The sequence below is a fragment of the Berghia stephanieae genome, chromosome 12 (genome assembly GCF_034508935.2).
Source record: "Berghia stephanieae isolate SIO BIC M18660-M18661 chromosome 12, UCSD_Bste_1.3, whole genome shotgun sequence".
Classification (NCBI taxonomy): domain Eukaryota; kingdom Metazoa; phylum Mollusca; class Gastropoda; order Nudibranchia; family Aeolidiidae; genus Berghia; species Berghia stephanieae.
Genome location: NC_088371.1, coordinates 42738281 through 42753392, shown reverse-complemented (window position 1 = coordinate 42753392; position 15112 = coordinate 42738281). Strand labels below are relative to the sequence as shown.

Genomic DNA, 15112 nt, shown 5'->3' with positions numbered 1-15112 from the left:
ACTACTACTACTACTACTACTACTACTACTACTACTACTACTACTACTACTACTACTACTACTACTAACATTGTCGGCCATCAAACGTGTTCTCACGGCTTCTGAAAACTACCCGACCAGATGTTGCCTACCACACAAAAAGACGGGTCGTTTACTGGTCGTTTCTGTGATAATGGACACGCGGCCTTATTCATCAAAATATAACGGTTATGAAAGTCAGAGGAAAAGTGGCAGAAGATAATAAAGGATAAGCTTGAGGCGCTGAGGGTTCGAACTCACGACCCTACTGATACGGCAACTCCGCCTGGCCACGAGAGGGACGCTTTATATTCGACGCGTCCACCATTCAAAAAAATAAATAAATAAAAAAAAGGTGGTTTCAATCGCAGTACAGTATATTTATGTTGAGTCCAGACGGGACGTCTTGAGGTCATGTTGCATGTATGGTGATGAAGAGGATAAAGACGATGATGATGATGTTGATGATGATAGTGATAGTTAAAGTGAGTCTTGAATCTATGGTCTCCTCTCACTTGCCTTTCTATCCCAATCCATGCCCCTCCCCCCCCCCCCACCAAAACAAACAAACCCCAACAAACAAAACAAAACAAAACCACCCCCCCCCCCCCCCCCCCCCAAAAAAAAAAAAAAAAACCAACAAAAACCAACAACAAAGCAACAACAACAAAAAACAAAAAAAACCCAAAAAAAAAAACAAAAACAAAACAACAAAAGAAAACACACACACAAAAAAAAAAAAAAACAACAAAAATAAAAAAAAATAAAAAAACAAACCAAAAAACAAACCAAAACAAACAAGCAAAAACAAAAAAAAAACCGTATAAATTAGTAAAATGCGAACTATGCGATATATTGTAGATACTAAGAAATGAGATAAGAAAGCGTTCAAGCTATCACACACATCAATGGACGGAAAACACCAGTAGTTGGAATACCCGTCCCAATCACTACACGGGTAATACCCGGGTAGTAGTCCGATTACCCAGGTACCCGCGGGAAATTTAAACAAAATTATTAATTTTTTTTTTTTTTGGGGGGGGGGGGGGGGGGTCTTTTTACCTTTTAAATTTGTTTATTCATTTATTATTTATTACAACAAATGAAACGAAACTGAAGTAAGAAACAAGGATAATTAACTACAATGAAACCAAATGTTTTGTGTGTTAAATTTAAATACCTGAGATTCCTTTAAAAGATAAGAACTAATAATAATCTGTTGATTCGAAAATTGAATCAAATTTTTGTTAACAAATAAAACAAAAAAAAATCAATGTAATTGAAAAATAAAGGAGGAAAATCTTTTGAAAAAATGTCATGTCAATATAAATGTCTAAATCAAAATTCTGGAGGATATAATGATGTCCTTTGCGGATGATATAGACGCCTTGGTGGAAGACCTCATGAAGCTAAGCAAGTTTACCAACATTGTACTGCAGTGGATTCCAGGACACTGTGGGATACTTGGAAATCAGATCGCTGACCAACTGGCAAAGGCAGGCAATCGCATGCAGCAACCCTCCCCAATGTACTCAACAGGAGAAATTAACAAAATGGCCAAAGGAGAATTGGATCAAATAGGGAACAGACGTAGATTCCAAGAGCACACTATCGAAGTTCTTAGTTTGAGATCACTTAAAAGTCTTATCCAGTCACAAATACAGGTCCCAACTAAGAGGAATACACTCAAATGTTTACAAAATCATATATAATATGTAAACAAAACATAATACATTACATAACAGAGATATGATTTACAAGGAAACAAATATCATCTCTCAAAACTAACTATACATTTGACTGTTTCCCTCTCACCAAGGGTATCCGGTCAGGGCCAGGACAAAACCAAGTAATCTCATTCCAAGACAAAGACAGAAAGCTAGTAGTTTAGCTAGTTGGAAAACAGATAATAGGGGTATAGAAGACAGTAAGTACCTCCCTGCCCACTATGGGAGGTCTGGAACCCCCACCCAGTGTTGCACATTTCTCTCCAGTTTAATTTGATTGATGGGAGATAATAGGGGGACAATCACACTTGGCAAAAATCCAGTGCAAGATCAAAGATGTAAACATACTGACATATCTGTATCTGTATGGTTGGCGCTGAAGAAACCAATGGTCTGGTTGTATTTCAGCGGCGTCCTCATTGGGCGCGGGCCCATGTAAGTCGGGCCTTGAAATCGTTTAGGTGTGGTGCCATGATGACCAGTGCATCCAGCCCATTCTACTCCGAGATTCTAATGAAGAAAGAATTTCTGTAGTTTTGTGTTCTTGTCTGTAGGATTATTATAGTTCCCAGTTATGAACCGGGCGCCTTGTCTCAGGACTCTCTCAAGTTTTTGAATATCCTCTTTCAGGTAGGGGTCCCAGGTAACTGCTCCGTATTCCAATTGTGATCTCACAAGTGCGAGGTAGGCGTTTTGTTTGCATGACGTTGGGGCGTGGCTAAGATTTCGGCGGAGAAACGCGAGGGTACAGCTTGCCTTTTGGGTTATTTTGTGTGTTTCCCCCATTTCAAGTACTTTGAGAAGGTGATGCCAAGGTATGGGTTATCGTCGACTTGTTTCAGGACATAAAATTTCATTTTATCATGGGGAATGAAGTTCAGAATGGGACAGTTGATATCCAATGTGCCTAAAGACCAAAACTGGGCAGATTTAGTTACTAAACCTGTTACTACAAGAGCTGTTTTTGTTTTGTTTTTAAGAGTTTTACGGCGCTTGCAACACATTATGGTCATATCAGCGCCAGTAAAAAGGAAGAAAATGGGATAGTAAAAAGTTCCAGAATTACAATTAAAGTACAAAAGAAAGGGTAAGACAAAGGGGAATTGGTTCAAATAGGGAACAGATGTAGATTCCAAGAGCACACCGTCAAAGTACTTAGTTTGAGATCACCTCAAAGTCTCATCCAGACACAAGCACAGGTCCCAACTAAGAGGACTAAGAGGAATACACTCAAATGTGTACAAATAATATAATATAGTATGTAAACTAAACATAATACAATGCATAACAGAAAGATGATTTACAAGGAAAAAAATATCATCTCCCAAACTAAAACTATACATTCGACTGTTTCCCTCTCAGCCAATGAACTTCGGCCAGGGTCAGGACAAAACTAAGTAATCTCATTCCAAGACGACAGGAAACAATTGGAAAACGGGTATGGGGGGATAGAAGTCACAGCATGTACCTCCCTGCCCACTGTGGGAGGTCAGGATCCCCACCCAGACTACAAGAGCAAAACTAGAAATGTTCAAACACATCGTAATGGGAGAATAAAAATTGAGATTACCTAAATTATAATTCCGAAGCCTTTTATTACTATGTTTGATATATACTTGTAATATTTCTATGCATCATTTTGAGTATCCTTGTTACTCTCTCGAAATTGTACTTCCCATGACAACAATAACAAGCAACTGTCATTTCTTATTACAGCTTTTCAATTTATTTTTTAAAATTCGACGAGTAATTATAACAATGATTTGCTTAAAATTAAAACAGTCATTACGTCATCTTTTTATTACCAATACCTTACCTTACCGGTAAAAAAATAATAAAATAAATAAATAAATATATCTATAATATGAGGCATGCTTTGCTTTCTCTTCAGTAGAAAATACAATTATTACTCTCACTCACCTAAAATCATTATCTCAGTTCATCCTTATTTTTGTATCCTCTATGAATCATGGTGACTTTGATAATACAAGCTATAAGTTAGGTAAAAGTGTATTTTATCACAGACAAAATAATTCAGTAAAAACTGGTTAGACCAACAGTGTGTAAACTGAAAAGACTACTAAACAGACAAGAAATCAAAATGTACAGTGCAACCTCTGGATAACTAAACCCCCCTGGATTGCGCCATTGACCTCTGAACCCGAATTTTTTGCTATGCGTTATTAGTAATCAAAACCTTAAAATAGCGGCATACATTTTTAGTAAAACCCCTGTTTCGCGACATCATTATAACAATAATTGGTAGTTGATGTCAACGCTTGATACCCAAACATCGTCATCTCGTACTCTGAACGCCTTTTCCTCTCAATGAGATTGCTTGCTTTGTTTCTGACAAATCAGAACAAGTTTACTACACTGTGTGGAATCATCCCTTAATCACAGCAAAAGAAGTTTATCAGTGGGTGGTACTCTCATCAGTCCATTAACCGTCCATGTTAGTGTTAGCTACCTGTCTGAGGTCAGATGAGATTGACAGACAATTATGTCGTTATCCAGGGGTGTCGTTATTCCTGGTTTTCAAGATGGCGGAAAAGGGGCGTGTGGTGAGACCCGGGAATATGTAAAAGTGGGATGCACGGACCAGAGCCTGAGAAATGACACGTCTGAACAACATTAGAAAGTATATTTCTCATATTTACAAAGGCTGTACCAGTGCCAGTTACGCTTTTACTCTCCAGTGTATAGGGAATGAGGACGAGAGACAAATGCGCACAACCAACACGACGTTCTCTCTCTAATACCTTTTCCGCCGGTGACGTCACAGACTATCGTCAAATCAAGGGACGCTACTCTTCCGCTAATCTCATTCTCTATATTGCCATTGTTTTGGCGTTTGAACCCCATTCAACGAAACTAAAAATCAAGTGCCAATATGATAGTAGTGCACAAGGACAGTAATGCATATATATCTAGTTTTTATTTTAATTAAAATCAAATCCATAATTGAGCTTTTATATAGCGCAATATCTACTTAACGTGCTCAAAGCGCTTTACAAGGGGTCCCTGGCCAACAGCAACATTTAGCGTGTAGGACGGGATATGACACCTGTTAGGCAATATTACAATTTTTTTTTCGGACAGAGACAACGCTGTTAACGGCCAGGAACTCATTTCACACCCGAGTACAGTGAGAGAATGTGAGTAAAGAGCCTTATCCAAAGACTCAACTATACGCCGAGAGAGGCTCGAACCCAGAACCTTCTGATCCGAAAGCGAGTGTCATACCACAAGCACCACAAATCCATACCGATGAGTTTTGAAAACCAAAATTTTTATTTAAAATTTAAGTGCACAAAAGTTGACAAGCACTCAAAAATTAGAAGATCTACATCTTGTGATGTTAAAACAATAATGGAGAGAAAAAAAAAGAAAGTGAGTCGATGTGACTCATATATAAGGGAACAACACAAAATATATATGAGTCCCTTATATATGAGTCACATCTACTCACTATATTGTTTTTCTCTCCATTTTACTGGCTCATTTAGGCACCTCTAGTTTTGGTTGTTCGACAAATGGATGATGCCAAGTCTGCAAAGATAGATCATCATCAAGCCCTACTGCAACCTCCTCGTGGTGTCGAACGGTAACAGGTCAAGCTGGCCAACTGCAGAGGGCGACAAGAATAGGCAATGGCAAACCATTCTTGTAACTTTGCCGAGTTAACTGCATGAATAAGTCCAAAAAGTTAAACGGTGACAGCGTAAAGGGGAGCATGTTTTCACGGAAGACTGCTGCCTCGCTCGGTTGGGAGCGTGATGTTCGTCAGGTCACACCGAACCGTCAGCCAGTTACTAGGCGAAATAAATTTAACAAATGTGACAAAACCAAAATTGGGACATGGAATGTCAGGACCTGTGCCCAAAAAGGAAAACTAAACAACATTCTGAAAGAAATGAAACGGCTCCAAATAAATATTCTTGGCCTGGCAGAGATGAGATGGAAAGAGCAGGGAACCATGTCAAAACAAGAAAACAACATGACATATAAGATCATATGGAGTGGTGGAACCTCTTTCCAAAATGGAGTAGGGATGATCTTAGACCAAAAATCAACCAAATTTTACAAAGGGCACGTAGCAATCTCAGACAGAGTTTTGCTGGTTAAGCTAAGAGGACCTGTAGTTGACACCAATATTATTCAAGTTTATGCACCAACAGAAGAGGCGACAGATGCAGATATGACAGAGTTTTACCATTCACTAGACAAAGCAAAACGAATGTGTAAATCACAAGAAGTCCTTATGGTAATGGGGGACCTAAATGCTAAGATTGGCAGAGGCAGAGATGGTGACATAATCGGACCACATGGACTCGGAGACAGAAATGAACGAGGAAACATCTGGGCAGATTGGTGTAGAACAAATAAATTAATGATTTCAAACACCTGGTTTCAACAACACCCAAGAAGAACCTGGACATGGCAATCACCAGGGGACAGAGCAAGGAACCAGATAGACTTTATAGCAGTATCATCAAGATTCAGAAATGGCATATTAAATTGCAAAACCTACCCAGGCGCCGATGTAGACAGTGACCATGTCCCAGTTGTTTGTACAATAAGGATAAAGTTTAAAGCTATTCAGAGAACAGCTGGTAGAATAAAGAGGGATTACAGGTTATGCAAAGACAATGGCATACAAACAAAAATGAGAGAAGAATTTGAAAATGCACTCATGATACAAAGCCAAAGTGAACCTGATAATGAAAAATGTGAAAAACAATTTGATATATTCCAAAAGTGTGTCAAAGCAACTGCAGAAAAGCATTTACCAATAGCTCAAATAAACAGCAAAAAGGAATGGATGACAAATGAAATTCTAAACCTATTTGAAGAAAGACGAAAATGCAACAGAGGGTCTGCAGAATACCAAACATTGAACAACCACATTAAATCCAAATGCATCGAGGCACACGAGAACTATCTAGACTGGAAATGCTGCGAAATCGAAAGAGAATACAAACCCAACCCCCAACAAGCTCACCAAAGAATAAAAGAACTATCAGGGAAAAGGAAAAGCAAAGCAGCAGGAAGTTGTATCCAAAACAAACAAGGGGAACTGCTATTTGAAGAACAACATATAGAAAGCCGATGGGTAGAATACATAGGCGAACTGTACAATGATCCAAATAGAAATGAACCACCACTGAAATTCAAAGAACCATTAAGCGGACCAAACATCACCAAAAGTGAAATTGAACATGCCATGGAACGAATGAGGGATGGTAAAGCAACAGGCCCTGATGAAATATCTGTAGAGGTATTAAAAAGCCTAGGAGATCTAGCAATTGATGAACTTCACATATTATTCAACAATATATACAATACTGGGAAAATTCCAGAAGATCTCTGTAACTCTATTTTCATAGCAATACCAAAGAAAGCAGGTGCAGTCAGATGCGAAAATTTTAGAACTATAAGTTTAATAAGCCACATCAACAAAATACTGTTGCGTATAATTATCAACAGGCTAAGGAATAAGATTAACCCCGAAATCGCAGAAGAACAATATGGATTCCAACCTGACAGAGGGACAAGGAACGCAATATACCTCCTCCGTGTTTTAAGTGAAAGAGCTATACAGGTTCAGACCCCACTATACCTCTGTTTTGTCGACTACAAAAAAGCTTTTGATAGAGTACGCCACGAAGAAATACTAAAACAACTGCACTCCATTGGCGCTGATGAGAAAGACCTCAGACTCATGCAAACATTATACTACACCCAGCAGGCATCTATCAAAATCGGAAACTCTACAGGAAATTCCATTCCTATTAAGAAAGGAGTCCGTCAAGGGTGTGTTGCCTCACCAGATCTGTTTAATCTATACCAAGAAACAATCATGAGGGGCATAAATAATATGGAGGGAATAAAAGTGGGAGGTCACAACATAAATAATATAAGATACGCAGACGATACGGTACTCATTGCAACATCAGAAATCCAACTTCAAAAGATTGTTGACAAAGTGGTAGTAGATAGTGAAGCCAAGGGAATGGAAGTGAATATCACCAAAACGGAATGCATGGTAATACAGAAAAACCCAGAAAACAACAACACCTGCAATATAACGATTCACGGCGAGCAACTTACCAACGTAGAAAGTTTTAAATACCTAGGTTCAATAGTGACAACAGATGGAAGATGTAACCGAGACATACGAGCAAGAATAACTCAAGCCAAACAGGCCTTCATGGACCTGGGAAACATTTTGAAAAACAAACAGATGTCGTTCGGGATTAGATTCCGAGTCTTGAAGTGCTACGTGTGGCCAATCTTGTTATACGGATGCGAAAGCTGGACTACAAATGCAGAAACACAAAAGAACATTGAAGCTTTTGAAATGTGGTGCTTGAGAAGGATGCAGAGAATATCGTATACTGCACACAAAACGAACGAAGAAGTGCTAAAACAAACATACCAACAAAGGAAACTAATGCCCTTAATAGTGGATCGACAACTATCCTTTTTCGGACACATAGTAAGGAAAGATAAGAATGAATACCTGGCAAGTTGTGGAAAAATACCTGGTAAACGCGCCCGGGGGAGACAAAGAAAAACACTCATAGACCAACTGAAGGGCTTCACCAGCCTAACAATCCAAGAGCTGTTTGAAAAGGCAAGAGACAGGGAGGAATGGAGAGAGATAATTCATGCAGTATCCGAAGCCTGGACCAGGCATGGAACCTAGAAGAAGAAGAAGAAGAAGTTTTGGTTAAAATAATAATAATAATAATAATAATAATAATAATAATAATAATAATAATAATAATAAAAATAATAATAATAATAATAATAATAATACTAATAATAATAATAATAATAATAATAATAATAATAATAATAATAATAATAATAATAATAATAAAAATAATAATAATAAATAAATAAAAATAAAACTAGATATTAACCACAATAAGATCGAATTTGGACTGATGTTTAGAGAAACAACTGATTTTTCAAATGAAAATACAATAAAGTAAAGAGGCTGTTATTGTTTTACCCGATATTCCAACTTATTATAAGACCATAAATATCCATAATTTCCATCCATTGGACACAACATAGTCTGACATCAGTTAACCTTTACAGACCTCAGACAGGTAGCCAACATGGAACGTTAATGGACCCTTGTGTGTTCTATCCACTGCTAAACTTTTGCTGTGGTTCCGTATGAATAAGCGCTGATTTCGCACACTGTAGTAAACATGTGTTCTCATTGGTCAGTAACAAAGCTATCTCAATGGGAGGGGGGAGGAAAGGCGGTTTTATTGGTTAAGAGTACGAGATGACGATTGTCCGGTATCAAGCATTGGCGTCAACTGCCGATTATTGTTCTAAAGATGTCACCACCCAGAGGTTTTACTAAACTGTATGTTGACATTTCAGAGTTTTTTTATAGCAAAAAAACAAAAAAAAAAAACAATTGGGACCAGAGGTCAATGTCAGTATTCACACGGCAACTAAGCCTGATAACTTAGTATACCTACAGCAGAGTTGCTTGCACGCGCCTCTTCAGGTCACGTCACGGTCAATGATTATCAGAGCAGTAAAATTTTACCTGGATAACAACTTATTTCTGTTGTATGATGATTGCATTTTTGTCATCAAAAACCATGCAATAATTATATATATGAGACGAATTTTACATATTTATCATCGAAAATATATTTACAATAAGATTGACTAGGCACACAACAATTTTCATACTTCTAGAGGCAAGATAACATCATATTTTCACTTCTTAAAATGGGATATATTGTAAATTGTACTAAATATAAATTGTTTGACAAAAAAATTCATAGTCCAGTTAATTCACCTAACATTCACTTGAGTTTTGATATGACTTTAGACAGATAGATAAAGTATATAGTCAACCAACCCTTTTTCTGCCTGCTAGACAAATGAAACTATCACAGCTGTCCATGACAGTAACACTTTTTCCAAGCTAGCTGTCCTAGTCTTATAACATGAGGAAATACTTGACAGTTTTGGTGGTTTGCCTCTAAGATAACCTTGTAATAGTTGTGTATATGGATATATGGTAGTATATTATTAATATTGTGTGTTTATGTTGTCTGTGCATTGAGTGAGTTTGACGGTTGTCATAGATGTTTATCAAGAATACTTGAGTTGGTGAGAGAAAAACCAGATATTATGTGGTCTTGATAAATTCAGTACTGGACAGAAGAATGACAGATACAATCTAGGAATTTTGTGTAAGTGTCCAAATCTACAATTGATATAAATTGTTCTGTTTATTAACAATGGCATAGCAACATCAGATTTCTGTGTGAGGAGGAAATGGTTATGGAAGGATTTCTTTTACTTAGATTGTAAAACTTTGGCTCTGGATCTGTCTGTAATAAAGACGTTACCATGATGCAAGCAAATTTCCTACTCTCTGACCTTAAACATGATGACCGTTTTTCTATCTTTGCAATAGTGGAATGCAACTACCCCCCCCCCCTGCTCCCCATGAAAGCCTATTCCAAAACTATGCCTATCAATCCATGGAATGCAATGTGACTCTAGTATGTGGTGTTTGGGGTGAATGTGTATGGGATATGTGTCTGTAACTGTGCATGTATGCCACCACCGCCCCCTCCGCCTCTTTCATATCATCAGAAGTCATGGGTTTTCCGTGTGCCAGAGCACAATCTGCACAGCTTATTAAGTTTATCAGTTTATCATTATGGTCTATTTCTGAATGTTCCATCATCCTAAAATATCTGGTCCTTAAAAAAAGGCAAATTAAATAAGTAAATAAATAAACATAAACAACAAAATAAGCACAACACAATGACAAAGTAAACAAAAAAAAACCCCAAAAAACAAAACAGAATGTGAATAAATAATTATAATCCTAAAATATATTGCTAAGAGAGACGTATTGATTTTATTATGAAAGAAGAAAAAATTTTTTTTTAGGGAAATGTGATTATTAGTCATTTCAAATTTATGTGTAAATTGGAGAGGAAACTTTCATCTTTCTAAAGAGAATGATTAAATTGCATTTCAAAGTGCACAATTTAATTAAAACGCAATGACGTAAGTCACATAAAAAATTCACTCAAGAAATACTCTTCTGAATCTGACAGATCACAGCATCCTAGTCATTTAACTGAGAGAAATGAAAAAGATATCAAGAAATAGCTTAAACATTATTCTGTATACTGATGGGAAATTAAATATTGTTCATTCGTTCAAATTTGAATTATAACTGATTTTGAAACCTGGTATAAGAGGAACACAGACTAGAACAGGGAGAGTAGCCTCCCTTGACCATCTGTATGGACCATGTGCACGGTAAGGTTAATTGACCGTGAACAGATGGAATGCTGGATGGTGGATGCACGGTGCTGGCGTGGTCATATCAAAGGAAATCTAAGTGTTATGGAGTAAAGAGGAGGACTAGTTGCCGTGTTCAGGAGTTTTCGTTATTCAGGGGGGGGGGGGGGTCTCATTATCCAGAGGTTGTAGGGGTCTCATTATCCAGAGGTTGCAGGGGTCTCATTATCCGGAGGTTGTAGTGGTCTCATTATCCAGAGGTTGTAGGGGTCTCATTATCCAGAGGTTGTAGGGGTCTCATTATCCAGAGGTTGTAGGGGTCTCATTATCCAGAGGTTGTAGGGGTCTCATTATCCAGAGGTTGTAGGGGTCTCATTATCCAGAGGTTGCAGGGGTCTCATTATCCAGAGGTTGTAGGGGTCTCATTATCCAGAGGTTGTAGGGGTCTCATTATCCAGAGGTTGTAGGGGTCTCATTATCCAGAGGTTGCAGGGGTCTCATTATCCGGAGGTTGTAGTGGTCTCATTATCCAGAGGTTGTAGGGGTCTCATTATCCAGAGGTTGTAGGGGTCTGATTATCCAGAGGTTGTAGGGGTCTCATTATCCAGAGGTTGCAGGGGTCTCATTATCCAGAGGTTGTAGTGGTCTCATTATCCAGAGGTTGCAGGGGTCTCGTTATCCAGAAGTTGCAGGGGTCTCATTATCCAGAGGTTGCAGGGGTCTCATTACTTAGAGGTTGCAGGGGTCTCATTATCCAGAGGTTGTAGGGGTCTCATTATCCAGAGGTTGCAGTGGTCTCATTATCCAGCGGTTGCAGGGGTCTCATTATCCAGAGGTTGCAGGGGTCTCATTACCCAGAGGTTGCAGGGGTCTCATTATCCAGAGGTTGCAGGGGTCTCATTATCCACAGGTTGCAGGGGTCTCATTATCCAGAGGTTGCACTGTAATTTTTTCCTCTTTATTTCTGTTAATAACGAATCGATAAACCGAAAGCCACTATGCTCAAACTGTCTTTAAGCCGAAAAGAAATTGCTGAAAAACCTAAGAAAAAAAATCGATAACCAAACAAGATTCCCATTACCACTGCTACTCAATGTGCTCTCTTGTATCTACATATTCAACACCCCTCGCACATCTCCGCTGAAACCCTCTCCACTTGGCCACCAACTGTCCCTCCCTCCCCTCCAACCCTTACCCACACTAATTCACAATGCCTCACTCATCTCTGTTGCCCCTTTCCTCCCCAACTCAATTCCCCCTTCCTACCAAACCCACCCCGACCGCTCCAGTCTTACTTGAGGATGAGAACACTTTGTGCTGGTTGAGAGCAATAATGTTGAATTCTGATGTGTCGAATTCTGATGTGTCGTCGTAAACTTTTATTACTACAATATGCCTTTCCACATTCCACACATGTGTATGGTCTTTCTCCGCTATGAGTTTTCATGTGTGTTATCCAAGTTGACCGGTGATTAAAGGCCTTTGCACAAGTCACACATTTATACGGTTTTTCTCCCGTATGAGTGTTGATGTGTTCTTGTAAAGTTATATAACTTTTGAATGCCTTTCCACAAGTCACACAGTCAAATGGTTTTTCTCCATTATGCATTTTGATGTGTCGTTGTAAAGCTGTAGTCGTGATAAATGACTTTCTACAGGTCAGACAAGTAAATATTTTTCCTTGCTCATGAATTTTGATATGCCTTAGAAAAGATCCGTTCAGAGTAAATCCCTTTCCACAAGTCTCACATTTATACGGCCTTTCTCCCGTATGAGTTCTGATGTGACCTTGTAAAGATCTCTTCTCAGCAAATCCCCTTCCACAAGTCTCACATTTATACGGCCTTTCTCCTGGATGAGTTCTGATGTGACCTTGTAAAGATCTCTTCTCAGCAAATGCCCTTCCACAAGTCTCACATTTATACGGCCTTTCTCCCGTATGAGTTCTGATGTGACCTTGTAAAGATCTCTTCTCAGCAAATGCCCTTCCACAAGTCTCACATTTATACGGCCTTTTCCCTGTACGAGTTTTCATGTGTCCATGTAAACCTTTTTCCGGGGTGACTGCCTTTCCACAGGTAACAGATTTAAACGGCTTTTCACCTGATTGAACGCTGATATGTCGTTGTAGAATTATAGTCTTGGTTAATGCCTGTCCACAAGTCATACACTTAAATTTTAATTGTGCATGACTCCTGATGTGATCTTGAAAATGGGTATACGTGGTAAATGCCTTTCCACAAACCTCACATTTATTTTTATGTTTCTTTTCTCCTGTATGAGTTCTAAAGTGTTTTTGTAAAGCTTTATTCCAGGTAAATGATTTTTCACAGGTCAGACATTTATATGTCCATTCTCCAGAATAAATTCTAGTGTGATTTTGCGAATTTTGGGATTCTGTATCAACTTGAGCCTCCTCTATTTCACCAAAATCAAATCTTTGATCTGGTCTATTGTGATTTGTGGAAATATGTTCCAAGGTTGTATCATGAATGTTCTGGAAATCAGTGCCAGGCTCTTGCCATTCCACACAACTGTCTGTAGTTTCATCTACGTCGATTTCGATTTGGATGTCTTCATGGAGTCCATCATCAAAAGATTGGTCACAATCGTTATCACTGTTGACATCTGTAAAATAGATAATGAATTGATACAGCACACAGAATCCATACTGTGCTCACACATAAAAAAGTCAATGAAAATACTATTAGGGGCAGCGTGGCTCAGCGGTACGGTCTTTGCTCCGCACTCGAAAGGTACTGAGTTCGAATACCCACTGCACTGTGTGGCCTTGAGGAAGTCACTTCGCCCTAGCTCAGTTTGCAGCACTGCACTGCGGCGTTATGATGCAAAGAAATATTTGTGTTGGAAGAGAAGATCAAACACCCTGAAGATTTGACATATTTTGGATGTAAATTCAGAGGAATTGGTGGCATAAGCAAAAAAAATCACAACCAGAAATGGAAAAGCAAATGTAGCATTTTGAAAATTATACACAATAATGAAATTGAAGAGTGTCCAACTAAAACTAAACTCAACATCTTTAAAGTGATAAATTATAAGTCCTTTTATATGGAAGCATACCATGGCAAATGTATGCAAGAGACAAAAAAAATGTCTCAATGCATCCACCAACGATGTCTATGAAAAATTTCAATGTCAGCTATTTAGACCACGCAACTGATACTGAAATGCAGGCCGTTATGACAACAATGCTGTCTCAGCTATCTTAAAAAACTCTGGCAAGACAACATCAAAGAGTGGTCAGTCCTGGAGCTCAATCTGTCATCGCGTTTTTTGGAGCTGCAAATTTCGCACGTTTCCGCAATTTACCGCAAATTTTACAATTTTTCATGAAAAATCTCTATTTTTCACTATTTTTGAAACCTAGTGGTAAAATTGGACAAAATTAGGGATTTCAAATGGTAATTTTCTGCGTTGTCAGCGACATAAAATTTTGATGCTTCTCTTTGCAGGTTTTGGTACTCTTGTTTTGATATATCATTGATGTGCCCAATCATTTTTCTCTCTGATTTGCACCTCAGTGACTTTTTATTTGCATCTTTAGATCAATGTACAATTCAATTGACCTCCGGGAATAAATCAAGTTGTCGGAATCTGAATACAAATACAAATAGTTTTTATATAAGAATTAACACACAAATCCCCTACCCGTGCTCACACATAAAAAAGTCAATGAAAATACTATTAGGGGCAAACGTGGCTCAGCGGTACGGTCTTTGCTCCGCACTCGAAAGGTAAATGAGTTTGAATACCCACTGCACTGTGTGGCCTTTAGGAAGTCACTTTGCCCTAGCCAGTTTTCAGCCCCTGCACTGCGGGGTTATGATGCAAAGAAATATTTGTGTTGGAAGGAAGATCAAACACCCTGAAATTTGAAAATATTTTGGATTAAAAATTTAGAGGAATTTGGGGGCATAAAAACAAAAAAAAAACACAACCAGAAAATTTGGGAAAAACAAATGTAGCATTTTGAAAAAATTTTACACAATAATGAAAAATTTTAAGAGTGTCCAACCCAAAAATAAACTCAA

General features: G+C 38.3%; 1 protein-coding gene across 1 annotated transcript in view; it reads right to left on the bottom strand.

The window, feature by feature from the left end:
• The window catches only part of LOC144957673 (uncharacterized), a 30340-nt gene extending 16636 nt beyond the window's left edge, over positions 1 to 13704 (bottom strand). The window contains exon 1 of the mRNA XM_078889019.1: positions 12353 to 13704. Within this exon, the coding sequence (XP_078745145.1) occupies positions 12353 to 13224 (872 nt within the window). The 5' untranslated portion in view covers positions 13225 to 13704. The remainder of the gene's footprint in view (positions 1 to 12352) is intronic.
• Positions 13705 to 15112: the final 1408 nt, after the last annotated feature.